The sequence below is a fragment of the Aspergillus brasiliensis genome, assembly GCF_001889945.1.
Source record: "Aspergillus brasiliensis CBS 101740 unplaced genomic scaffold ASPBRscaffold_2, whole genome shotgun sequence".
In the NCBI taxonomy this organism is placed as follows: Eukaryota; Fungi; Ascomycota; class Eurotiomycetes; order Eurotiales; family Aspergillaceae; genus Aspergillus; species Aspergillus brasiliensis.
The window spans coordinates 1517262-1543352 of record NW_027137443.1 but is presented as its reverse complement, the minus strand read 5'-3'; the positions used below and the strand labels follow the sequence as shown (position 1 = coordinate 1543352).

The 26091-nt window shown below is 50.2% G+C and overlaps 10 protein-coding genes across 10 annotated transcripts; 7 read left to right on the top strand and 3 right to left on the bottom strand.

Annotated features, from left to right (window-relative positions):
• The first annotated feature begins 467 nt into the window (after positions 1 to 467).
• ASPBRDRAFT_144306 (putative C6 transcription factor) lies at positions 468 to 3032 on the top strand. Its single transcript, XM_067619224.1, has 4 exons — positions 468 to 796; positions 905 to 1037; positions 1119 to 2194; positions 2271 to 3032. Exons 1-4 carry the CDS (start codon positions 682 to 684, stop codon positions 2921 to 2923), a joined length of 1977 nt encoding a protein of 658 aa, XP_067483196.1. The 5' UTR covers positions 468 to 681; the 3' UTR covers positions 2924 to 3032.
• Positions 3033 to 3036: 4 nt separating this feature from the next.
• On the bottom strand, positions 3037 to 3534 carry ASPBRDRAFT_192133 (uncharacterized protein; the record flags this gene model as incomplete). The annotated part of the gene is made up of 1 exon (XM_067620438.1): positions 3037 to 3534. The coding sequence occupies one exon, from the start codon at positions 3532 to 3534 to the stop codon at positions 3037 to 3039; it is 498 nt and encodes a 165-aa protein (XP_067483195.1).
• A 251-nt stretch (positions 3535 to 3785) lies between these two features.
• Positions 3786 to 4451, top strand: ASPBRDRAFT_26468 (uncharacterized protein; the record flags this gene model as incomplete). The annotated part of the gene is made up of 1 exon (XM_067622268.1): positions 3786 to 4451. The coding sequence occupies one exon, from the start codon at positions 3786 to 3788 to the stop codon at positions 4449 to 4451; it is 666 nt and encodes a 221-aa protein (XP_067483194.1).
• Positions 4452 to 5743: 1292 nt separating this feature from the next.
• Positions 5744 to 7153, top strand: ASPBRDRAFT_38287 (isoflavone reductase family protein). Its single transcript, XM_067623912.1, has one exon. The coding sequence runs from the start codon at positions 5936 to 5938 to the stop codon at positions 6923 to 6925; it is 990 nt and encodes a 329-aa protein (XP_067483193.1). The 5' UTR covers positions 5744 to 5935; the 3' UTR covers positions 6926 to 7153.
• Positions 7154 to 8516: 1363 nt separating this feature from the next.
• ASPBRDRAFT_62213 (uncharacterized protein) lies at positions 8517 to 9583 on the top strand (the record flags this gene model as incomplete). The annotated part of the gene is made up of 3 exons (XM_067628358.1): positions 8517 to 8612; positions 8790 to 8893; positions 8960 to 9583. Coding segments are annotated over 3 exons (460 nt in total), but the record flags the coding sequence as incomplete, so codon positions are not given.
• A 167-nt stretch (positions 9584 to 9750) lies between these two features.
• ASPBRDRAFT_38285 (ChAPs family protein) lies at positions 9751 to 12774 on the bottom strand. The gene is made up of 7 exons (XM_067623911.1): positions 12599 to 12774; positions 12366 to 12498; positions 12153 to 12277; positions 11813 to 12093; positions 10837 to 11759; positions 10393 to 10767; positions 9751 to 10318 (listed from the first exon to the last, which is right to left on the bottom strand). The coding sequence occupies exons 1-7, from the start codon at positions 12619 to 12621 to the stop codon at positions 10151 to 10153; spliced, it is 2028 nt and encodes a 675-aa protein (XP_067483191.1). The 5' UTR covers positions 12622 to 12774; the 3' UTR covers positions 9751 to 10150.
• A 353-nt stretch (positions 12775 to 13127) lies between these two features.
• Positions 13128 to 19388, top strand: hir3 (putative transcriptional corepressor of histone genes (Hir3); the record flags this gene model as incomplete). The annotated part of the gene is made up of 4 exons (XM_067617093.1): positions 13128 to 17410; positions 17465 to 17687; positions 17743 to 17898; positions 17955 to 19388. The coding sequence occupies 4 exons, from the start codon at positions 13128 to 13130 to the stop codon at positions 19386 to 19388; spliced, it is 6096 nt and encodes a 2031-aa protein (XP_067483190.1).
• A 351-nt stretch (positions 19389 to 19739) lies between these two features.
• On the bottom strand, positions 19740 to 22437 carry ASPBRDRAFT_51636 (kinesin family protein; the record flags this gene model as incomplete). The annotated part of the gene is made up of 6 exons (XM_067626766.1): positions 19740 to 20074; positions 20128 to 20188; positions 20239 to 20769; positions 20824 to 20951; positions 20999 to 22010; positions 22072 to 22437. 6 exons carry the CDS (start codon positions 22435 to 22437, stop codon positions 19740 to 19742), a joined length of 2433 nt encoding a protein of 810 aa, XP_067483189.1.
• Positions 22438 to 22878: 441 nt separating this feature from the next.
• ASPBRDRAFT_38283 (putative RTA1 domain protein) lies at positions 22879 to 24489 on the top strand. Its single transcript, XM_067623910.1, has 4 exons — positions 22879 to 23216; positions 23281 to 23380; positions 23436 to 23585; positions 23642 to 24489. Exons 1-4 carry the CDS (start codon positions 23189 to 23191, stop codon positions 24363 to 24365), a joined length of 1002 nt encoding a protein of 333 aa, XP_067483188.1. The 5' UTR covers positions 22879 to 23188; the 3' UTR covers positions 24366 to 24489.
• Positions 24490 to 24591: 102 nt separating this feature from the next.
• Positions 24592 to 25974, top strand: ASPBRDRAFT_38282 (putative ubiquitin conjugating enzyme (UbcB)). The gene is made up of 3 exons (XM_067623909.1): positions 24592 to 24898; positions 24990 to 25106; positions 25185 to 25974. Exons 1-3 carry the CDS (start codon positions 24872 to 24874, stop codon positions 25500 to 25502), a joined length of 462 nt encoding a protein of 153 aa, XP_067483187.1. The 5' UTR covers positions 24592 to 24871; the 3' UTR covers positions 25503 to 25974.
• The last annotated feature ends 117 nt before the right edge of the window (positions 25975 to 26091 follow it).

The window sequence follows — 26091 nt, the reverse complement described above, 5'->3', positions numbered from 1 at the left end:
AATGTGGTGTTGCATTGTGTGGAATAGAAGACATCAGTATCATTGCACGATAGAGAAATGAGGTCTCTCTCCTCATCCTGCCATTGTGCGCACAAGAGAGGGACAAGCTGTGACGGTCGGAGGCAATTGAGCCGTGGATACCGACTGGGCGGCGCCCCGCATTCCCCAGATCCCGTGCCTGTTGCTTGGTCTGGAGAGAAACCAGAAGCGTCCGAAGTAGTCTGCAGCTGGTCTGATCTGGAGTCGCAGTATGTCATGCAAATATGGAAAGATGTAGTGTACATCGAGAGTAGCTATCTGTAGAATTGACTGCATTGGGTGGTTCATCAATGGACTCCACGATGACTGAATGGGGAAGAATTGCTCGTGGCTTGGAACTCCCCCAACGGCGCCAATTGAAGCGGGGTATGCCGCCATCGCCAGTTTTGTCTGTCTCCATCCCACTCAAGCATCAATCTTCCCCCATCGTCGAGTTTTTCTTTCCTCACATCTCTGCTCCCCTAGTCTCTTCAGTGGATATTGATTGTTCCGCCGCAACTAGTTTGAGCAGACAAGCAGCACCATTTGACTAGCTTGACATTAATCTGCTGGACTTGGTCCGTCCCCACTATTGTCCATCTCATATCGGCTGCAGAATACCGGAGCATCCCCGATCAGACCTTAGTCAATGATCTAGTAGCCATGAAGCGCTCTTCACAAGATGCCGACTTGGAGGCCCCACGGCCACATGAACGTCGACCCTCCCTCGTTCCTGACGGACGGCCTGCGCCGCCCAAAATCTCCAAGGCCCGCGCCTGTGAGTACTCATAGGCCGAACTGCAACCGAGGCCCAAGCAAATCAGCTTCAAGGTGTGCTTGGGCTTCATAAATTTGGAAGTCTGAAGCTGATGCTTAGGATATAAAGGCGCAGAGTGTAAGCGTCATAAAATACGCTGCGAGTTCAAATCAGGCGAGGCGAGTTGCACCAAATGCATTCGCAGCGGGATCAAGTGTGTGGTCAATGACTTCTCGCAGAAGTTTGTCGACGATGATGTGATGTGAGTCCCTTGTTATATTCAGAGCCTTCTCCCAAAAGTTGTGGACAAGCGCTAATGTCGACCCCTCTGCGTTCGGTACAGGTGGAAATCACAGGCATCGGCTACCATACGGCAATTGCAAGCGGCGGTTTCACATCTTCTACATCAGGGAGGTCTGCCAGACCTATCGACTTACATCTCTGGAGACAGCCAGAACGGTCCTAGTCCTGTCGCCTCGCAGTCAGAGCGTCGGCTCTCTTCTGAGGCATCACCTACTGATGTCAAGCCCAGGGAGCCGGGTATTGTTATGGATGTGACACGAGAGCCTTCCCAGGAGCCAGATCTACAGGACCGAGAGCTAGTACCAGCACCAATGCGCAGTCTGTACGAGGTTACGAAGCTCCGTAACCTGCGCAACAACCCAATAGAGCAACCCAAGCTGACGCTTCTGGAGGAGGACTTCATTTCCAGAGGGCTCATTTCACTCCATGAAGCCGAAGAGCTGTTTGCCTATTTTAGCAGGACTATGAATCAGCTTCTCTGGGGAGGGATTGTATTGGTGCATCATGATCTCACATCTGTCCGACGAGCATCGACGTTACTGTCAGCGGCTGTTCTGACGGTCGCTGCGCTGCATATACCAAATCGAACTGAGACACTCAACCGTTGCTACAATGAGTATGTGTCGCTTGTGTCGAGCATGTCGTTAACAAGGGCTCATACCCTTGATGACATTCGCGCTCTTTGTGTCGGAGCGTTCTGGCTATCCGAGCTAAGCTGGAAACTTTCTGGACATGCTGTCCGTATCGCCACAGAACTAGGTCTTCACCAAAGCTATCATAAGCTAATGCGTGGTCATAACGATCAGTATGAGCGTGCCCAGCTCTGGTACCTTCTCTACGTTTGTGACCACCATTTTAGCATCGCCTACGGGCGTCCACCAGTCATTCATGAAGATGCCGCTATTAAGAACTACGAGTCTTTCCTTCAGTCACCAATGGTAGTACCCGGGGATATCCGGCTACTAGCACAAGTGGCCTTGTTTATGATCCTGACCGAAGCATACCGGACATTTGGTACCGACACAGAACACGCCCTCACTGAAGAGGACTTTGGGCAATTACGGGTCTACAATGTAGCGATAGACCAATGGCGACTTTTGTGGCAACCCCGGTCTGGTATATATGCCTCTAAAACTTGTTATTGGACTGAAATCATCTCGATGAACTGACCATCGTGACTCTTGAACTACAGCCGATAGCCCCTATGTCCGAACGTATCCCTCGAAAGGCGTTGTGCTTCACTATCACTTCGCCAAATTCCAACTCAACTCACTCTCTCTACGGGCCTTATCACCGACAAATACCCCAGTGTTCTCTATGGACCGAAAAGAATCGGCTAATATTGCCATCTCATCCGCTATGGCTTGCTTGAATATGGTGTTGGAGGAGCCGGATATTCGCGACGCCATTGTTGGAGTTCCGATATTCACCCACACAATGGTCACATTCTCCGCTGTGTTTCTCTTGAAAGTCGCGATAAACTGGAACTCTGCATATCTCAGCCTCGACGGCCGCCAGGTGCGACGTCTGGTAGAGAGGGTAATCGAGCTGTTGAACTGTGTTTCTGCAGGAGAGAGACATCTGACGAGACATATTGCCCGTGGACTTGGTAAGATGCTGGAGCGCTTTGATTCTTGGGACGCATGGCAAGCGGGAGGGTCAGCTGTTGTAGCATCTGGAGGTGTTGAACGAGAAGGAAGCGATGTTCCTGGAGGCGCCAATGCCATGGCCCAGGGGTTTCCCCCTCCGGATTTGATATATGATATGGTTGGTACATACGGGTTTGGGTTAGATGAGAACCTCCTGGACCCTAGCATGGCTAGCTTTGAATTTCTAGCGCAATGAGCCCATGCTGGTTATTTTGGGCCGTAAAAGCCAGACTTCTAAGGCCATAGTACATAGTAGTCTAGATCAAGAGTGATATAGATCGAGAAGTAAGCTGCTTCTATGTGGGCAAGTCAAAGTGCTTCCACATCTGCCTCGTCTCCACTGGGGACATCATGAACTGTTGCAGAGAAGGTTTGGCCATGCCCCCGACTCTGTTGCTGGCCTTTCTTGCCTGCCGCTTCAGTCAAGATATCTTTCACCTGGTCGAGGGAATATCCGAGCTCCACTTCAATGGCTGCTCTATACTCCTTCTTCAACTGCTTCTTTTCCCTCTCTTCCTCAAGAAAGCGCTGCTCTTCCGCCAACTTGTAGTCTTCTACAGCAGCTCGTCGAATCTTGTTCTCGTAACTGATGCGTTCGCGTTCTTCAAGTTTCCGTCGCATCTCTTCGTCGCGCAGCTCCTTCCTAATCCGGCCTCGCATTTCCTCCTCCTCGATCTTCTTTTTCATCTCTCTCCATTCCTTCTCGCGTAAGGCAGCTTTGATTTCTCGTTTCCTCCTAAGTTGCAGCTCGGTGTCTTCCAACCTTCGTATCCTAGATTGATCCGCGGCGCGCCTTTCGGCTGTCATCTTTCGTTCCGCTTCCCCTTCAATTTTGTCCAGTCTCCTCAATCGCTCCCAATTTTCATTTTCATACTCTTGATCCTCCTCTGCAAGTTCTTTTTCTTCAGGTGCAAGTGATCCATTATGCCCTCTTGATTCTATCAAAAATTGAGCGGGAAACAGATCTCATCCCAGAGCATGAATTCAATTTCTGGTCGAATTGGGGCTATTTGTACAGTGATTTAGTGATTGAGGGGCGAGTATGGGATGCGCGAGACATGATGCTCGCTTCTATTGAAGCAGAAGGCCCAGCGAATGCTTGGAACTTGATCTTCGGAGTAGAGCTTGGTTCCCCTAACGAGGCATTCCACAAGCTCATGGGCGACTGGAGTTTGCATCGGTACGACGAGTCAACATATCTCGTCATTCTAGATATCTTAGTATGTCTGAGCCGCAGTATGTCCTCATGGTCTATCATGATACCAGAGAGACAGGACCTGCTCACTGCTCAACGATGCCTCCAGTATGCGCAAGCCCTTGCAACCTGCCTCAAGGAGAATGACCCGCAGCTGGTGAAGTCTCGTCCTTACCTTCAGTGGGTTATTGCTGAAGCGGAACTGAAGAGGAAGCTTTCACCCAATACCTCAGGTTCAGATCTGCGAGACCACCTTAGCAGGTATCCAGGCCTGACCATATGGAGGGGCGCTATTCCCATATATCTCCCAATCAGAACGGAGAACCCAAAGTGGACGGTGCCCAGAGATGGTGGACGGAACTATGATCTTCTCGAAACTGTCCTTCAGACGGCACAAGACCTGAAGGACTATAGAACTGAGGTCTTATGCTTGGGCGAACTGATCTATCGTTCGGTAAACATGAGTGAAAGATTGACTCGGCTATCTGATCTCCAGAAATCTATCCAGGGGGATGTCCTCGGCTATTAGCAGACTTTCCTGTCGTGGTTTCTTCTTGTTCATACTGAACCAGACTACAAACTTCTTCTAGATGGCCTGAGAAAAATACAGGAATGGAAGCGACCCCTCAGATTTGTCTATTCTCTGAGTGACTGTTGTATAACTGTCGTCGAGCGCGCCCTTTCCCTTTGCCTAGCCGGGGATTTATCAGGTCCGGAAGCAGCACTCCATAACACTATGGAGAGATTCTCTACCTACCTTCCGCAATACATAAAGGACCAGTTAGAGGGACTCGGTCTAGATAATGTCTACCTCCCGGTCTCAATGGCCGGAAACCCCCACGGACCTGACATGCAACATCGCGATCTTACAGAGTCTCCGGCAGTGGAACGGGGTGATCAATTGCAAGGTTTGCCTGGAAGCTCGAGTGACGAAGAACATGGACAACCCGAGCTACTATCCCCGCGAGGACGGCCAGAGCGCACGTATACAGAATCCGAGATGAGTGATGATGAATATGGCGAGTATTTCACCGATAGCAGCTTCGATACGGCTAGATCAAAGTATTATTGGATGGATGGTGAGAAGGTCTATTCGACATCACCCGTTCGTGGTGCTTCAAGGTTTGGACCAAGTGAGTAGAGAGCCTGACTCGGCTCGCGAGATCATCGCTGACCCTTATAATTTCTAGTATCAAGGAGTGCAACTGTTGAGGATGTCAGCAGTAGTATATATGACGAGTAAGCGTAGGTCTATGGGTTGTGGGACTTTAAACTTAGTGTGTCATTCGACAGTAGATTCTGAAACTGTATATAGCGCGTGTAAATAGGTTAATGCTTCAGATACATTAGGCATCCCCTTTCACTGGAGGATGCTTCGGAGAAGTTTCTGTTGGAATAAATAAAGCAAGACGGCTTTGTAGGCGTATACGTCTCCTATCTGCGTCTGTCTCCAGCTGTTTGCCGTGAAGTATATCCGAGAGGTCCCTGGATGTATCCACATAAATGGGGGGGAAAAGAGGGAAAAAAAAAAAAAAAGGAAATAACCCAAACGCCAATGCAAAGTATTCAACTCGCCATTTGATATAATCAAAACAGGTCCAGGAAATACTCCTGCGTATCTACTGCTACAGAAGCACACCCTCAGACGGTGGACTGTTTGACTAGTTTGCAAAGCATACAAACAGCTCCGTCCACCAATGATCGCATGTAAGTTCAGTTTGTCCTGTTTGCCAGTGACGTAGAGCGATGCTCTACATACCTATCGAGCGCGATATTCGTCCAGCTGAGGCATAGATAGCTCAATTAACCAGAAGAAGCGGATAGATGCAAACATCTAACTAGCCAATACTACAATGGTAACCTAGATACTTGATTATTCTCGTCCCGCCCCACTAGAAGATATCAAAGTATAAAACATAAAGCAGAGCCATCCACTCCAGCCTTCAATCATACCTTACAGTTACCTATATCATCTTCATTGCCAATATTATCCCAACTGCAATATCCTACAAAATGGCATCTCCTCAAACCCTCCCAGTAGTAGCCATCGCCGGCGCAACCGGTCACCTAGGCAAACACGTCGCTTCCGCCTTCCTAACCTCCAACCTACGCAACCGCTTCTCGGAAATCATCCTCCTCTCCCGACAAGGCAGCAGCAGCAGCCATCATCAACCACCAGCAGGAACCCCCGACAATACTCACTCCAACAGCCCCAAACTCACCATCCGCAACTACACCGAAGACGACGACACCAGCATCACTCGCGCCCTCCACGGCGCACACATCCTCATCAACACCGTCGGTCCATCCGGCCACTCCTTCAAAGAGAAACTGCTCCACGCAATCCCCCAAACCGACATCCAACTCTACTTCCCCTCCGAATTTGGGGTGAATCACTACGTGCACGATTTCCCGCATCTAGAATGGGACGCGAAGAAGAAGCATATGGCGCTGGCGAATGAGCTTTTATCACCAAAGAAGGTGAAAATATGCCGTGTCTTCTGTGGCTTGTTCCTGGAGGATAGTATCGGTCCGTGGTTTGGGTTTGATACGAAACGGGGACGGTATGAGAGTGTTGGATCGGGCGAGGTGTTGGTGTCGTTTACGTCGTTGGGGGATGTCGGGAAGAGTGTTGCTGCGTTGGCGAGTTTGCCGGTGGCAGAGGTGCCGGAGGTGGCGCATTTGGCGGGGGATAGTAGGTCTGTGAGGGAGATTGCGGAGATTATGGGTGCTGTGGCTGATGGTGGTGGTGAGATTGAGGTGGTGGAGGTTGGGTTGGAGGGGTTTAAGAAGGAGACTACGGCGAAGGAGTCGTGGGATCCGGCTGCTTATTTGAGGTTTTTGATGGGTGAGGGTAAGATTATGCATACGAGGGATGGGTTGGGGAATGATGATGAATTGGTTAATCCTGGTCAGAGAGTGTGGAAGTGGGAGACGTTGAGGGATTTGGCGGAGAAGACCGGGGGGAGGCCCTGGGGGGATTATGCGTGGCCGCCTCAGTAACTAACTAGTAGTTAGTAGATGTAGGTAGGTATGGTGGGTTTGCTGCTGCCCATGCAGAAGGTAGAATAGGAGAGTGGTGCAATTGAGGCTGCTAATGTATGTCTGTTCTGCATGTGTTAAGTTGCAGGGTGATTGAACGTTCGGGTAATTTGCATGTTGCATGTAAGATTGCAGGTTAATCTTGTTTGTTCTCTTTGGGGAAGAGAAAAGCGGCATCAGTGCCGCTGTGGGGGACAATCAGTCTTGGTCTGTGCTTCTCCAGAAGAACTTCCGGATTGCGTTTAGCTCAACATGTACTGCGTAACTGGTAAGATTGCAGCATGTTTTGAAACCGAATATTATACTAGAATGGTTCTGAGATACGCGCAGGATTACAATCCTGACATCATGATTATTGCTGCTTCTGGTACTTCTTGCTTCCACGGCCCCGGATGGTTTACGTGCACACTGACATGGGGTATGATTGTACCTGTCAGAAACAGCAGAAACATCAGAAATATTCCCCCTTTTGCCCCAGAGTGTCTGTGCACGTCTTCCCCATTCTGCTTGTATCTCGCCAGGCACGGTATTTCTCATGTAACCTCTACTTACCATAGTTACCTTGTGCTCTCTCTCTCTCTCTCTCTCTTACCCCCTCTTCCTTTCCGGACCTTTGTCTTTCTCACCCATCCAATTCTCTCCTTCTCGGTCTTTTTCACCAGTGTGGGTTCTCCGATCCATCCATCCACTCTCTGATTGTCATGCAACACGGTCCCATATCATCACCAAGATAGCAAGAGTCTTCCGTCATGGTTGGATCAACTCCGCCTCAGACCCAACGGATCATCCTCTCCCGGGGCTGTTTCAATCCATGGTGAGCTGAGGGAAACCGAACACAATCATTATGGTGGTACACGCACCCGTCCTCCCTCTTGTCCGCCCCTCGGGCGAATCTAAACTCCACGGCCTCGGGGGGGCTTATGACGACGGCCCACCCGCGACAGGAACTTTGGGGGGAAAGCCCGCGCAACTTCCCAGCTCTCGTTTCTTCTTCTGTTTAGCTCCAACCCTCTTTGACTGTCACTGCGCGCTTTTTTCGCCTTTGCGCAGGCAGTGCCCATCCATGCTTGGGAAGGAGGGTTACTGCTGACTCTCTGCGTCGCTGAAGTAATGCTCACCCATTCCGTGCCTCCCCCCTTCCCTCATGTGCTGGGAAGGAAAGGCTGCTCGTCCACTACCGAGTTCCTCTTCCTCCTGCCTGCCTTCCCCTGCCCTGCCCTTTAATTCTCCCTCCTCCCTCCTTCTCTTCCCTCTCTCCTTCTCTCTCTCTTATCCTTCTCCCCTATCTTTTCCTCTCACTAGCCGCGCATTCCCCTTTCCTTTACTCTTACTGTCCCCTGCATTGCGCCTTCCTGGCCTGGGACACTCTTGACATCTGTATACTTGCGCCATTGACCTGGCCTACTCCCTTATTCCTCAATACACACTCTTAATCCCTCTCTATCTCTAAGCGCCCAACGCGCTCTGAACTATGTCTACCCGTAAGAGAAAGCAGGAGGCTGAGGAAGAGGAGGAGCTCCAAGCGCTCCCCAGCGACGAGAGCGAGGAAGAAGAAGAGTAAGTCGCTTACTGCATCGCCTACTTTGAGCTTGTTCGCGAACCTGGGCGCATTCTTTTCATTCACCCCTGCTGGCTCACCTCTAGTGAGGTCTGTCGTATTCTCATCTTACTTTTGGCTGCCTACTTCTATGCGCATCACTCATTAGTGCTTGTTGGTGCCATTCAGTCGCATCACCTTCAACTTTCTTGTGTTACTCAGTTAAACTTCATTGACTATTGACCTTTTATACCCTTTGATACAATGGCTAATCTGGTACTACTACAGGTATGAGGACTCCGAATTAGGCGAGAGCGAGGAAGGAGAGGAAGAAGGAAGTGAAGAGGAGGAGCTTGAAGAAGAAGAGGGCGAAGAGGAACCCGAGGAACAAGGTGAGCCCACTCTTCATTTCTCGACTCATGCTACATATCTTGTACTAACAAATATTCTTTCCCTAGCTCCTCCGGCTGCTAAGAAGCGAAAGACAGCTCCGGCGCCCGAACAAGAGGAGGAAGAAGAGGGCAAGGAAAATGGCGAAGCTGAAATTGGTGAAGATGAAAATGGTGTCGATGACGAAGAAGAGGAAGATGAAGACGCCGAGGAGGCTCCTGAAGAGACAACAAAGAGTAGCGCTCCTGCCGCCGCTGCTAGCAAGGCCAAGGCCGGCGATGTGCCGAAGGAAGCTGAGGCCGATGCTGCTGCAGAAGAGGAGGAGTGAAGTGATAATGACCACCGACAATATTGATTGCTGTCGCGCTGGCAATTTTTATTGATAATTGCTATGATGATTTGCGAGGATACAGTAGTCAAAGCTTATGCTCCTATATCCTGAACCTTAGGCGAAGCTCTTGTTATTAATTTTATATCAAAAGTTGTATCTGTAGCTGCAACTACGACAACCTAAACACAGTAGATGGGGGGTAACGGAGGAGTCGGGATCTTTGGAGATGAGCATGGCTACTCCGCACGGCGGCTTAGCCGGGACTCCAGCTAGATCAGCAGTACTATTCGTCCATCATGACAGATAGCTACTAGGGCAACCGAAACAACCTATCAGACCGAGCACAGCCTCTTCCCAGCAGTTTTCAACCACATCTTCCTTCACATTCAGCTGCAATTTGGGTATTGATGTTGAAATATCACATATGCTAAGAGACAAATTTACCGAACATGACGAAACATAATGAATAAAGATAAAATAAGAATAATATGAAAAGAGAAATAGAATAAAATAAAATAAGAATAAGATCACATGAAGGAGAAAAAAAAAAAAAAATAAAGAATTGGAAAAAGAATAAGTAAAATAGAAGAACAACGTCAAACAATAGGTGATATCAATCAATCAACAAGTCCCATACAGAATGGTAAATAGGTAATTGGAAAAAAAAATAAAAGTCTCTTATCCCTTATCGCTTCATATCCCTTGAATTCAAACCCCCCTCTCTAATAGATACAATTTCCTCTCTCTCGTTCGTTCAATGATCATCAATTTCCTTTCCGCCCCTTTCCCTTACTTCTTAGGTAATCTTCTATATCATATATCGTTTTGCAGGGGTAGGAAGAAGACACAAGGATGAATGAAAGGACAGATGACATTACGCTACTTTCTGATGTAAGGTTGAGTAGCGAATCTGTCCTAGAATGCCGATTTAACCATCACTACCGCTGCTGCGGAATGTGGCGCACAGTTGGCAGTACTGATGGGTGAGATCGAGGACCGGTTGAGGAAGGTTCGTCGCTTGGACTATACTCCGGACTTTGACGGCGCCTTCATCTTCGATGAGTTTGCGGATCAGGTAGAGGAGGTCGGGAGAGAACTACATAAGAGAAGAGGTTACTGTTAGTTTCCTATCTGTCGTTGAGAACAAAAGGGGAGAAATGTGGCACATACCTCGGAGTACCAGCGATACTGCCAAGCGATAAGACGGATCAAGGCGCCTAGCATTCCTCTCGTGTCATTCTTCTTCTCGTACAACTTGAGGAGCCCCCGCATGGCTTTCGGGGAGAAGCGGATGGCCAGACAGTGCTGGTAGGCTTCGATACCCTCGTCGAAATGGTGCAGGCGTTCGGCTAACTCGCCGAGGATCTCCCATTCCGTGGCGGACTTCTTGTACTCGATGGCCTGTTGACGGTATTGGGCCATCTCGGTGCGCCAGATGGTGTAGATACGGAGGTCTTCGTAGAGGACCATGAAGAGGTTATCGAGCCATCTTTCGCAAAGACGCTTGTTGCGGAATTGTGTGTAGGATGAGTGTGAGGGGTCGGGCTAATCACACAGCCGCGTTAGTATAAAATTGAGTGGTATTATCTCAAAGTGGGATGGATGTGGACTTACATCTTCGCTGCCGGACTTGACGACTTCCGATGCCATTGACTGCTCTGGTTTCTCGATGGAGTGCTCCGTTTCTTCCTCCTTAGTGCCGTTAGCGCCCTCCTCCGGCGTCGCGCCGTTCTCCTGCTCGCTGTTTCCATTCGGCTCGTCCGACGCGCTATCAGAGGAGGGTGTGGTTGTGGGCTTCGACGTAGACTGCTGGCGCTCGACACGGTATTCCTCTTCCATGACAAAGACTTCGCTCCGGATTTTCAGCAATTGGTCCCAGCCTATCGAGGCAGCAATCTTGGTGAGGAGATTGTACGCCTTGAGGAAGGTTCCCTGATAGGTAGCAGCGTGGAGTCTCCGTAGTGACGGGTGGACGTAGTCGTGGGGATCACCCTGCTTGGGCTGTCCTTCGTCGATTTCGTCCAGCATGCTCTCAGCAAGAATTGGAAGCATGATGCGAGATGGTTGGGGCATGCGAGGCGTGTCTTTGTCTTGGTAAGTGAACATGGGGCAAGAATTCAGGGTCAGGAGGGCCAGATCCCATCGCTCAAGGCCGACGTAGACCTCTGCCAACCGTGCCCAGGTGCTGAACTCGCTCGGAGCAGCAGTCACTGCCCGCTTCGCACACTCTAGAGCCATCTCACCCTCGTTCTTGTCCTGGCAGAAAGCAGCCTGGCAGTCAAGCAAGGCGTAATCCATGGGGACATCTTGCAAGGCGTCGAACATCAATCGCACGGCTTGCACCTCCTCGTCTGCCATGATGAGAACTCGGGCAAGAAGTGATGAAACTTCCACATCCCGTGTGCGCAGCTTCTCGAAAAGATTAATACCGGAAGTGTAGCGTCCTGTTGTTTGGATGTACTTCAGAAGACCAGACGTCAGGTGGTTGCTGACAGTATTCGGGACTTGTGTTTCCGGATCCGAACTGAGTTGTCTTCCTGTATATGATATCAGCATTGGGGTCTGTTGGCAGTCATCCGTGGAAGCGCACCCAAGAAGAAGAGTCTCTCCGCAGCATCCAAAAACTTGTGCTCCATCTCCGTATTTGTGACCGGGTTGAACCGGCGCACCCCGACTATCTTTCTGATCGCATCGCCGCCGCCATTGTCCGCGTATGAGTAGGCTCGCAAGATTCCGCACAGGAAGGTCTCCAACCAAAGGGCTTCTGTCGCAACTCGCTTATCTCCGCGTTCATCGATGCAATAGCTTTCCAGAGTGCCCGGGATTTTGACTTCGACGCGCATGTCCAGGTGGGAGAAGGCATTGTAGCAACTGTTCATCCATTAACACTTGCGCAACGATAAGTACTTCCACGCGAATATCATTCTAACCAATAGATTCCCGAAACCACCTTGTGTGTCTTGTCGAGCGGAGAGAAGGTAAGCGTATTTACATAGGCGGCTAAGCTGGCGGAGGAAGAGGCATCGACACCGGTGACATGGTGATAAACGCCGGTCTGTATTTCAATTTAAAACACAATTGAGTTAGTCATTGTCGCTCCCCATTGTGAAGGTATGCCTGCGCCCGCAGTTCTGGCGACATACCTGGTGATGGGCATTGGTTTTGGGCTGTTTGACCAGATAAACCAAGTCCGGGGGACCTAATTCCCGGAGGTTCTGTAGGGAGTCTGAGCGGGCATCGACAGCGGCGTAGATGTTCTCCTCCTCCTCATAGATCCTGGGGAAACACTCAGGGGTCAGTGTCAGGTCAATGATAGTGGGCCCATTGGCCGATTGATAGCGAGTGATAGAACACGTAAAACGAGGGGAAGACATACTCGGGAACAGCTGGCGCGACCATGGCGCTGGCAAGAGCGCAGACAGGGGCTCTGGGATGGTCACAAGGGGGGGAACCAAGGAGTATACGGACCACGAAGCGCTTTCACGATCGGGGGAAATTGAAGACACTGAGGCGCAGCAGAAAGCGCAGGTCGTCGTTCAAGTCCAGACGGAATGGCGACGATCGATGAATGCCTGGCCGCTTCCTCAGGCAACTGCTGGGTCAGGTACCCCGGTACCGCCTTTGCCTCTTTCGGTAATACCCGCCCGCGCAACGCGTGTCTGTCACGGGCACTCTCCAGTTCCATTATCGAGTCTCCATCATTCTAGACTCTCCGTTCCTTCCCTTGCGCTTTGATTCATTCTCCCCAATCTCCACTTCACGGCAGTTAACACCCAGCCCTCAGGTAGGGCCTTCCCTCAGGTAGCCGGGGGTTGCTTGTCTTTTCTCCTGAAATGTGGTCTAGCCGGCCCGGATTTCCTACTACTATCAGGGAGCTCGTTGCGCCCTGTCATTAAGCCGGCATTATGTCCAGCTGGGCAGCTCTGAATATTGAACCCGATGAAGCTATCGAGGAAGAAGTTGATGACACCAAGGAAATTCAAATTGAGGAGGCACTTAAGCTCTATCAGAATGCCTTGAAGCTCCATTCCCAGGGTCCACAGTTCTATGCACAGGCCGAAGAGGCATATGAGGCTCTGTTGGACTCTGAGATATTCAAATATCCCGAGTCAATCTCTGATTATAAGAGAGTAGTCACTCAGGAATCCGACCCTCAGTATGATGACGCAGTGGTGGCGGGTGCGGCAGAAGCGCTCGCGGAGTTCGATATCAGTGACTCTACATCGAGTACTCTGATGCAAACCATATACCTATCGTACAAGAACCACGGACAGTATATCCTGGATGCGCTGCACGCATCTCTTCAGGGTGTCACCGAGTCGTCTAAAATTACCGAGGATCCCCGGAGCAACGTCAAAGAGCGAACTAGCACCGCCTTGACGTCGTTCGCAGAAGCCCTGGAACGCGACGACTCGGATCTGAACCTCTGGAGGCAGAGTGCAAGACTTTGTAGTGCTCTACAAAGCTATAGACTAACACGTTACTGCCTGGAAAGTGTACTAGCAGACGACGACAACCGCCTAGAGGTTCGGACAGAGCAGCTAGGATTAGAAGAAACATTTGCCGAGGAGCGCCTGCGTGAAGTGCTGCGGTCGCTGCTTGATAGGCTGTCTGTGGCTCAAGTGCCCTTGAAAAAGCCAAAAAAGGCTCTTCTCAAATTTCTACAGCGCCAGGCAGACCCGTATCCTTACCTCCCTATTCTTCCGTTAGATCTGCAAGACAAAGAACCGTCGACGAACCCTCTTGCCTTACAGGCTTCTCGTCATGAGATCAGACCAGCTAGCCCTACATGGGCCGCTGTTGGCAAGTCTATACTTCAAAGCCTTGCTGACGAAGAAGTTGGAGCCTCAGAGATCGGACCTGGAACTTCAGTGGGCATATCGCTGCCTGCTCTCAGTCCTGAAACGAAGGCCGTAGGGTCTCAACGTCAAGCCTCAAATGTGCAAGTCGGAAATGGCAGGTCTAGCCAGCAGCAAGATGCTGTCATGTCTGAGGAACATCAACCCACTGTGAAGTCCGAAGGGCCCGATGCTGCGCCAGAGCAAGTAGATGATCACTCATCCATCGATCAGCGCGCAGAAAAACAGCTCATGGAATCGCTGGAGATTCAGTCGATCCAGCCCACTAATCCTCGAAGTCAGCAGGAGATTGCAAATGCGGATGAGGTTGATGTAAAACCTTCAAATGGTCGGAAACGGTCATCTGCATCTGCTGTAACGGAAGACCAGGCAGACCGCATACGGGCGAAAGCCAGGAGAACCCGCCTTCGTGAAGCTACCGAGGATGTCTCATTCCAGAGCGAAGAGGTCAGTCTCGACCTGAACAAATACTACGAGGATCGTCTCGAGAGCTTCACCCAAGCTGACGAATGGTTGTTCGGTACTGTGGGCACTTTGCTATCCAATCTTGACGTGACAGAGCTTGGAAGTATTGACGATTTGAGAAAACAAGTCTGCTCTACCAATGAGAGTTCTGACTCTGCAAATGCCGTGGCTTGCGCCCCTGATGACGCAGGACACTTACTTGTCCGTGATTTGATGGATATCATCAAATCCTGGGACGAATCCAAGTCCCAAGTTATGCATCAGCCGGACAATCTATCCACACTTCAAGACATCCGGGGAATGGGAAAATCTGGGATTGCAATTTTCCTTGAGCATTCGAGGAAGTCGACCAGGAAGCTAGGCATGAAACAAGTCCTCTCCGGAGAAGATGAACTCTACATGTTCCTGAGGACCGTCAATGACGAATGGCTTCCCTTACACGATGTCGCCCTTTGCTGGCTCAAAGCACTACTAATGCCCAACTTCGGGAGATATGCGACGGATGACATAGTATCACAGGACGAACCTGTCATCGAGTCTGCGTATACCCTTTACCAATGGCCGGATGCTCTGAAAGAAACAGTTGTGCAACTCCTGCTACATGAAGACGAGCACATCTACAGACATATGCGCGAACGGGTTGACAATCTTGAGAATGACATTCTGTCCACTGGATCCGACAGACCATTCGCATACAGCACTCAATACCTATCGGATTTAGAGATGCTTCAAACCCTCTTCGAGCTTCATCTCGACGTCTATGCGTCTATCAACAATCCAAACAGTGAGGTTGATGGTCAAACAAGACTACTGCAACGAGATCGCCTGGCAAGATGGTGCTTGCTCGCGCGGACATCGCTCACCCACTTCTTGGACCACAGCTCCCCTGGCTTCACACGGGAAAGAATGGTGCTCCGTCATGTCTGGGCATCGACGTTCCATTCCAACATGGCTGGAGATGTTCAGAGGGAGCATGTCCTACTTTGCCTCCAGGAGCTGAAATATTTCTTGGGATCGCTCAAAAACCCAGTCCTAAGCCTTGTGAACAATGCGGTCATGCCCGAGCTGTCGACCGAGGCAGTTGATCAAGAGATCTCTAAGCTGAAGTCGATGGATTTCTTCATGAAGATATTCAACCCGACATCGGAAGACCCTGTTGGTCTGATCGAGACTATTGAACCCATCCTTGAACCTTCCTGCGTTCGGTTTGCTGAAAGCCTCGATGGAGAAGAATCCAAACAGCCAGCTTCCCAGCTCCTTGAGATGGCATCCTTTTTAGATCGTGGAGATGCTACCTTGAGGCTTTTCCTATGGAAGAGACTACAAGACGCATACAAGAAAATTGAATATCCTCCTAAGGTCGTTTCCTGCTACCTCCGCAGCATCGAAATCATCATGAGGGAGCTTCGCACGCCTGCGCATCTCGAAGAGCCCGGTGAGCATCGTCAAATCACTCTGCTCAGATGGCTCAAATCGCTTGACAGCATCCTAAACAAAGCTGTCACGATAGTCTTACATGAATCAGACAAAGCTTATGAGTGCTTTGACATGGAACATTTGAGATCATCCATGTCTGCAGTGGCCCGTCTTACAAAGCTCCTCCACAGTTTTGCCTTGTACGAAGACTTAGTTCGCGTAGGGAAACTGTCAGGACCGGAGGTCCGTGGAGCATTGGCAAAGTCTCTAGAGCATCTCAAAGATAAGCTGCGCGAGATGCAAGTCCGTTGCTGGATTTTGCAGTATACATTATTGAAGGACGCCATTACACAGAATCCTGAAGCTTTCGATACTCCCCTGGAAGACCGCATACATTACTTACGATCGGTGCACAATGCTCTCGGGATCCGCAGGATGTGCAGGTTCTCCCATAAGCAGTTCCTCAAACTGGTCAGGTCAGAGATATTCACTCTCGATGTGGAGCAGGACACCGAGCTTGATATTTGTCAAATCCTGTACGATATCTATGGTATCAAGTTGTCCCCAGTGGATGGTTCATTGAATGACCATGGATGTCCTCCCGAAAAGCTGGACCGCTCCACGGCGATCGTCATGGTGGACTTTGTCATGAAGCAGGCTAAGAAGATGAATATCAAGGATCTGTCAAAGTCTGAGCTGAAGTCTACTATCGACAAGATGCAGCAAGCCATCGGTACTACGAAGTCGTCGCCTCCGCTGTCATATAACAAGCGTATCATCACCGCCTACTTGAAGTCACCAATCAATCCTTCAGAGATACTTCGTGCCATACAGGGAGTGGCTGACCTCCCACTGATTCCTGTGCCTGCCGAGAGTGCGGTCATCGCTCAAAACGGTTGGTATTTCCTTCTGGGCCATGCTGCCTTGACAAAGTTTCGCTCCCAGAAGCGCCTGAACCCCGTACCCACCACGGACCTTGACGATGCTATTATATGGTTCAGACAAGATTTGGAACATGGGACATCAAGATGGGAGACTTGGTATCGGCTCGCACAGACGTATGACTCTAAGCTGGAGGAGGATATTACCTGGTCTGCTGATAAAATCAATAACAATCGAATGGAGCTGGTCACGTGGCAACGCAACGCAATTCATTGCTATGCCATGGCAATTGCAACAGCGATCAAATACTCTGAGCCAACACCCGAGACTCGTGGAATGCTCTCTGATCTGTTCACGGATTTTGGTACCCGCCTATACTCTTCCTCCCGAGCGCCCCTTTCGATGGGGGCCTTCAGTCTGGCTGATTTCACGCGGCATTTCAGTGGCGAGGAAGATCAACGGATGTATGAAGGAAGGCCTTTCAAGGAGATGAAGCTTTATACCGTCTGGAATCTTGCCAGCTACCTGCTTAAGCGTGCCCTTGTCGACAAGCCCAAAAATTGGATGTGTGTCACCCGGGTCCTCCGCCGGTGATCTATTATAAGCTAACTGCAAATTAGGACGCATTATATGCGGAGCAAATGTCTCTGGAAGATGTTCAGCTGTGATGAATCCGTTAGAGGCTCTTTTAGACGGATCGAAGTCGACCTTGTCCTGGATTCCCTGCTTGATGCCATTGATGCCCTGCCGCAACGGAAGGATTCACGCTCTGATCCAATCTTTGAGCCATATTATAAGCTGGTCTCGGTAGTACACAAACTTGTGCATCGGGGGACCCTAACGGTATGCGAAGCTCTACTCTTCTCAACTCTATTAAATCGACTGACTCTCTTCCCAGGCTTCGGAGGGAAGCAAAACGCTCCTGGCAACACCTTGGGCTCGCAAAGTCCAGCCCCCGGAAGACCAGACGGCATGGAAGAGATACATACTCGAAGTACTTCGGAGCCTGCAGAAAGCGGACAAATCAAACTGGCACCATCGTATGGCTGTCAGGGTACGTATACTCTCGCCTACCATGTTGTGTACTGAGCAATGTCTAATCGTGCCTAGGCTGCACATATCATGTACGATGACGACAAGGACTCTGCGGATGCAGCAGCCTCTGCAAAGAATGAGCTTACGCAGCAGATCTTCACCAAAACAATGACAATCCAGGTCTGGAGACCTGAGTTTGAGCGACCTGGTCGGCATTTCGTTTACACCACACGCTACGCGTACTTCTTCGTCAATCTCCTCGACCAGCTCAGTGATCGAGCGAACCTCGACCAATTGCTGCGCCGAGTGAGGAAGAAGCAGGGAGATTTCATTAATCATAGCAAGCTCTGGGAAGACGCGTGTCTTACCTATGCCAGGGTAATCAGGAGAGCTGGCCAGATCAACGAAGGCCATGAAGAGGGCGTCTTCAAGCCCATTGGTTGGGAAGAATTTGTCGCGAACACAGCCCGCTTAGAAGGCCTTACACAATTATCCCCAGAAAGTTCATCCCTTCTTGAACTTCTTCGAGATGCTATTGAGCTGAAAAAGCTCAACAACAACCTTATGAAGGTCTCGTTGCTCGAAGACCTTATTGCAGATCTCTACGCCCGACTTTACGAAGTCAACATGCCACAAGTCATCGAACAAGCGAATGAAGAAAATAAAGAGAAAATGAAAGTCGATCATCTTCTTATGGTTAGTGACGGAGCTGCCGATACTCCTACGCCCCCAACCTCAGCCCCAGCCTCCGAAGCACCTGCTCCTCGCGGTCGCACAAAGGGTATCGCACGACGTGACATCCAAAAGCGAGCGGAAACGATTGTCAACCGTAAAGTACCCCCGCGTGCACCCATGGCCAAGATATCTGCCACCACAGAAGCCGAACAAGCCAACACTTCCGAAACTGGTCCAACTTCCGCTCCCAAGCAGACAAACAAATTAGGACTGCTTGAACCTTCTACTGAAGATGTCGGATCAGGGCAGCAGAGTGATATTCCTAACAGCTTGCATGACAGCGCGGACGATGAGAGCGAACTCAGCGAAATGGACGACGAGAAACTGGCCAAGCTGACAACCGAACGCAAGTTACTGTTCCCTAACCTCGACGATCGGGGTTCCATGGATCCGGAATCAGAGCTATCTGCCCAAGCAAGTGCCGATGGGGATGGAGGGCATGAGATGGAGGGAGATACCGAACTTGTAGAAGGCGAAGGCGAGACTATGGTCGAAGAAGCCGAAGACCCTGTCGATGGTGATGACGGTGAAATGGAGGGTGAAGAAGAGAATGAAAACGAAGCTGGCGGAGACGAAGATATGGAGGGTGAAGGAGAAGACGAGGGAGATGAGGATCTGGAAGAGGATGGTGATGGAGATGGAGATGGCAATGATATTACCGAGATGGAAGGTGTGCAAGATAACGACGAGATGGATGACGCTGAGCCGGCTGAGATCCCCGGAACAGATCAGGAAAGCGAAGCTGGCTCTGAACCAGAAGCAATGGAAACCTAAATGATGGTTATCCACCGTGCGAGTGTCAAATCATTCGTGCTCATGTTTGACACGACTTTCTGACTTTCGAAGTATGCGTTAGGCTCTATTCATGTACTTGGCGTGCAACGAACGGCGGGCGTTTGGGAGGCAGATCTCAACGGGGGTTTATGTATCATAGAGAATTATTAATATTAACTCAAGAAAGGGGAATATTGGTATCAACAAAATAATCCACCAGAACGCCCAATACATCCTTCCCTACCGTACAAACCATGAGAGCAAGTAATTATGTCCAACGAAAAGGTATTCTGCCAAACGAAGACAAGGAGACGGGGACTGAAAGCGTAGCAGCGAACTTTCAGTAATGGCTCAAATATCTTCCTCAGGAGCCAAGTCCCATTTCCGAGTCGCCATCTTTCTCTGTCTCTTGCCGGGTGAACTAACGGGCTGAGGTGCAGGAGAGAACATGCTATCCGCAAGCTTTAGCTGATCCATTCGCTTGAGCGCAACCTCAATGTCACTCTCGCGTCCAAAAATATTGGAGTTGCGAGAAGTCTCGAGAGTATTCTTCGACCTGGACTTCTTGGTAGGAGAGCGACAGTTCAGCTCGCGTTCGAGAGCCGCGATCTTGCTGCGAAGCTGGTCATTCTCGAACTCAAGATCTTCGACCCGCTCATCTGAGGACGGCTTCGGGTCTTCGTAAACTGAACAGGCTGTTAGCATGATTAAGTAGAAGATTCCAGTGGGCAGAACTTACTTTGGAATCCTCGAGACACAATCTCAATCTTCTTGTCAAGATGCTCGTCGTTGAATCCAGACTGATTCGGTCAGCATGGGGCGAACTAGCGGGCACTTGAATGAGACTCACTTGTTGATCCAAAGCAGTTTGCCATCTCTTTCGCTCCTCTTCCATTCGCTCGTCCATTTCATTCCAGCATTCTTCGCGCACCTCTTGTTCGATCGTGATGCATCTTTCTTCGCTTGCCTTAAGTCTCAGCTCAAAATCGGTCCTGAGGATCTCTTCCTCAGCAAGTCTCACTGAGAGCGATTCATTCTCTGCTGTCAGTCTTGCGACCTCTGCCAGGGCCTTTTCAAGCTCTTCGTTTGTGCCCATGCTGGGAGTATTGCGTCCACTGGCAGATCCGTGACGAGATCCCAGTGTGCTGGACAAGATAGACTCGGCAATCGAGGGAGCTCTGGGCACGGCAACTTCGCGGGCCAATGCCGAGTAACGCAGGATTTGGGAAGTCGCGTTGTAGTCACCCATAGGATCGGCAGTAACAATCATAATGGCCTTTTGTGGGTGACGATTGAGGCCAGTAGCCTGGTTGGCAGACGGGAAGGAGTTCGAGAAAAGTAGCTCAGTGAGCTTGCATTGTCTGAAGGGAACCATGGCAGCCTACTCAAGTTAGCAGCTTTCAAGAATCGATATCAAGCCTGTTTCGTAGCATACCTTATTTCCGTCCTGTATGTCACTCTGCATCTGGAGGCATTGCCCAAGGTACATCAAGCTTTCGTTGATTTTGCCGGCCTCTGCCAGGGTCGAACCAGCCGTTTTAGCCGTTCGTGCGCGCTCAGAACCTGTTCATGTCAGCTTTACCACCGCAAGAGAAGAGTCCAATACTAACCAGCCAAATCTGCCACCGTGAGTGTGTTGCCAATCCAAGTCTCTTCGCCAGTTCTCTTGTTTCGCATTCTTCTCTTGACTTCCAAGCAGAAGAAACCATGGCTGCGAGAGCTGACGCTGTTGGCTCCGGTTCCAGTGACTTTGCGCTCTGTCAAGCCCACTTCGAGCACCGATAAAGCCTCCTCGTAGGTGCTGCATGCTATCTTGCGTAGTCCCGCAACTACCTTGCGGTCGGGGGAGCCCTCCGTTGGCTTGAAGAACAAGGCTCTGCGTCGGTCCTTCTGTGCATTTCCTCCCTGACGGGACATGGTACTGCCTTGACCAGGTACTATAGCGGGTGACAGCAGATCAAAGATACGATCATTGTAGACTTCGTACATAGACACCAAGACCACATATTCAGAATGAGGGTTTAGCTCCATGGTGAGGTGACTGACATCGGGCGAACGAAGCAGGCCGTTGGGACGTTGGGGCATATTGCGGCGGGGGAATATAAGGGCAGGTGTCGGTTCCTTTGCCGGTTGAAACATGTTAGCACACGCGGATTTACAATGACTCAAGGGGTGGCACGAGTCGTGCTTCATCTTTTCTCTCAATTTAGGGTGCATTCTGAGAAGATTGATGTAGCATGTCCTCGAGAGAGATTCGCTGTATATCTTGGGATGGGGACCATTATGGACAGCGGCCAAGGGGGAAAATCGTGCGGTGCCTTGCAACGGGGTCCTGGGGGGAGGGCGCCATACCGTCATGGGAGTAGCCCTTCCGGTGCTCATGGGCGTTTGGGCTCTCGAGTTCCTTCCACGTTCGGCAGGGTCACCATACACAGCCTCGAGGAATGTCTGCGCCGTGAACATTTGGGCTTCGGAACCGTCTGACGCGGCCACGGTGGATAGAAGAAGAGGGCTGATAGAATTGTCGGGTGGCCTGATAGTCGAGGCCAAAGAATTGAAAATAAGGTCAAGGCTCATCTGGGTAACTCCTCGCTGCGACTTCGAACCTAGGATTGTATGGCTCTGTAGGTTGTCTTTGTCAGTACATCTTCATGTTCACTCATGGTGGTGTGGTAGACTGGACCTTTCCGCTACCTGTCACTCCCAACGTCGCAATAAGGCCGTCCCTGCCTTCAACCAATACCCCCTTAACCAAAGACTCCAGCTCGGTGCCATGGAAGACGTCTAGCTGGGATGCTGACTCTTCGAACACCTTGGTGAAACCGAACCTTTCAACGGCACGCTTCCTAGAATCTGAGGGGGGTTGCAGGGTGATATGAGTGGGAAAGGCAGCTGCCATTTCCTGGCCATCTTCAGCAGCGAACTTTGGCTCTGGGGACTCGACTGTCAAGCATCGTTCAGCGTGTTCCTCCACGTGCTGCGGCATAGGTGGCCGCAGACGGAGGTACACCTGGAAAAGAGATGCGGGGGAGGACTTTGTCGAGCTCATAATGGTCAGCTGTCCACGTTGTCTGTTCACATTCGATTGAACAGAGTGGAGTAACTGCGAGATGTCGTGCGTCTTTGGGCGATATGAGGTCCAGATCGAAGCACTATCGAAGCTGGAGAAGGCGAGACTTTCCCCAGGCCAGCAATCACGTTATGTTGACTTTGCCCTTTTTGGGTTGATGTCGTGTTGTCCTGACAACTGGCGCATGATGTAAGCTCGTATTTGTGTGCCTGCAGATTCAGGCGGGAATTAGAGTTTCTAGTGCGAGAGACTGCCTTAGTGCCTGAAGTGCGCCCGGCTCAGCCTTGCTCGTATTCGCTACTCTTGGCACTTGTTGTAGTCCAGCAATTTCATGTGCCAGGTGATGACTTGGTTTCGGGGTTTCCGCCATGATGTGACGTGCCATCGTCTTTGTTAGATGCCACATCTGGCTCTCAGCCATCGCATGTGGAGCCGCGTAAGACACTCAGGGTCTTATTGTAGTAACCAAAGTCAATAAGGTTGAGGCGATGCTTTCGCCGGTCCAACAAATCCATCTCCCAAGCTCATGGCTCGGGTCAGGCACTAACCCAAAAGGGTGTGCTCGTTTTCGCTTGTTCTTTCGGCAGTCAGAGGCTGAAGATATCAAGACAGTATATATATACGGGGCAGATCGAAGAAGATGAAGCAAAGAATGTGCTATCATAATCTAGTTTCCCTATCACAACAACCTGCTTTGGTTTCAGTGTCACGATAGTCAGGACGGAACAAGATGATGCTTGACAAGAGATCCCCATATCGTACGGAACCCCTACCCGCAAGTCTTCACATACTACTATAATAGCATACACTAACGCCAAGAAGAAGAGGGAAGCCTCTGGTACTATGCACCCAGCCAAGGAGCACCCATTTCCTTTGCAATAATGTTTGCTGTATCTGGAATGGTACACATTTACCAGTGCTTGTATGTATGCTCATCCAAGTGCTATTACCTATGCCATGCCTAACGATGACGGAAGCCAGTACAAGTCTTGGAAAGTAACCGGGCTCCTGCCGTGGTCTGCTCTTCTCTTTACAGCTGGGTTCATAACGCGTACTATCGGCGCCTTTGGACAGTGGGGGAATGTGGGTATATACATTGCAAGCACCGTTCTGTTACTGGCTGCACCGTGAGTACTTGTTGATGCGGATGGATAATAAATGCCACCAACTAACTCGCGCGTAGGCCCGTCTACGAGGGCGCCAATTACTTCACTCTGGGCCGCATCCTCTACTACATTCCATATCATTCGCCAATTCATCCTGGGCGAGTTTTCACCACTTTTGTGGCCGTTGGTGTGGTGATCGAAGCTATCACCGGCAATGGGGCTGCGTTGGTTGCCAATTCCGAGGCGACTGAAGGTAAAAGGAAGACAGGAGAGGGACTGCTCAAAGCCGCTTTGATCTTGCAACTTGTGTTGATGGCAGCATTCGTGGCGTTGGCTGCCAGGTTCCACTACAATTGTCGTCGTGGCGGCGTCCTGAACGACAAGATCAAACGGGCTTTGTACGTGTTGTATTGCAGCTGCACTCTCATTACCGTGCGCACAATCTACCGGACGGTGGAATATTTCAGCGCTGCGAGCCTCAATGTTTATAGCGGCAACGAAATCAGCCCGATTCTCAAGGATGAGTGGTTTTTCTGGGTTTTTGAGGCTGTTGTCATGTACCTCAATACCATCCTACTGAATGTCTGCCATCCAATGCAGTGGCTGCCACGATCCAACAAAACATATCTCGCCCCGGACGGCTTTACCGAGATCGAAGGACCTGGTTATGATGATCATCGACCATTTCTCCTGACCCTCATCGATCCCTTTGACCTAGTTGGTCTTATCAAGAACAAAGGCAGACAGGAGAGGTATTGGGAAGTTGCCAATAAAGATATGCCTGGATCGTATGCGGTGTAGCTGACGGGTTGAGATGTATGCAGTTGTCTTTGAGGCATATTTGACAGTGACGGCGCTTCAGATTTATATATAGAACACTTCTTTTGATAATGTCCAATCAATGCTTTTATCTACCCCTATTGAAATATCGCATTCTCATGTGGAACCTGTAAAGTGGAAGGGAATCAATCGATGCTGACGTCTTCCACTGCGACCAGCCGATCCTCCGCCCCGCCTGACCCGCCCCGCTAATCAATTGCCAAAGAGCTTCGGGGTTTCCCGACCAGCACAGCTCCCTCTACCATCTGCACTTGCTCCGCGACGATTTATTGAACCTCTCACTGATAGGTAGTATTAGAGGGAACTGGGACATATTCACTGTCTTGTTGATGCTTCGCTTTCTTCACGTTTCGCAATAACCCCTCTTCTCCGCCGTCCCCGACCGTGTCCTCTCAAACATCTTTACCCCGCTCTTCTTTCCACACCGACAAACACCTCCCAGGTTCTATCGCAAACAGATACACATCATGGGAAGCCAGAAACGGATAGCTAAGGTGAGTAGATCCCACAATTTCGTCTACATAATCTGGACCACATCCATCAGACTGGACAAAAGAGCACAATTGTCTAACAGATGACTCACAGGAGCTTGCCGAGCTTGTCGAATCCCCCCCAGAGGGCATCATGGTGAAGTTGGCCGACGAATCCAACCTCTACGCATGGAACGTATATATGGACGGGCCTGAAGGTTCTCCTTACCAGGTGAGTCAATCCTACCTATTACCAACCTCAAACAAAACAATGAACCCTCACTAACACTCACAATCCTATCATACGTAGAACGGCAAATTCCAACTCAACCTTTCCCTCCCCACCGAATACCCTTTCAAACCTCCTACCGTGTCCTTCAAAACGAAGATCTACCACCCCAATGTGACCAACGATGACAAGGGAAGTATGTGCCTGGGCATGCTTCGGGCAGATGAGTGGAAGCCTAGCTCCAAGATCCTGGCTGTGCTGCAGTTCGCGCGTCAGTTGCTCGCGGAACCGATGCCTGATGATGCCGTCGAGGGACGGATTGCAGAGCAGTTTAAGAGTGACTGGAAGCGGTACGATGAGGTTGCTAAGGAGTGGACACGCAAGTATGCCACTCTCTAGTGAAAGATGGGTGGCTGCTACTGCTACCGCTGCTGCCTGCGGGTCGGTACAGCAGGTAGATAGATATTCTTCAGGAGAGTCTGCGTGCTAAGAACGATACGACATGATGGAAGATATATAGGGAACAGGGACTTTCAAAAAAAAAGACATGAATGTTTTGGCTTGGCTAGATATATATGATATGAACGTGTTTGAGCATCAACGACTGCATGGGACGTGATATTGTTAGCATGAAACTTGTGGAGTAAAGGACACGACAACATTATGAGAGATACTGTATGCATTCTGGGAGACTACTATGCATGGACATTTAGACATACTCGGCATCTTACTTCCGGCTGGATCTGCATGACTTCAATCAAAACGCAACACATAGACTAGTGCTGTACCTATGCTGCTGTGGGTGGATCCTCCTTACTTTCTCGCCAGTCGCCACAGATAGTATCCCCGCACATCAGAGACTAATACAACCATTATACTCTATAACATATGTATAACCCATATAACTAACTTGCCACCTAAGTCAAGTTCAGAACACCTGTCGATCATGATAGATAACAACACGCCCTCGGCAACCCGTCCGTAACAA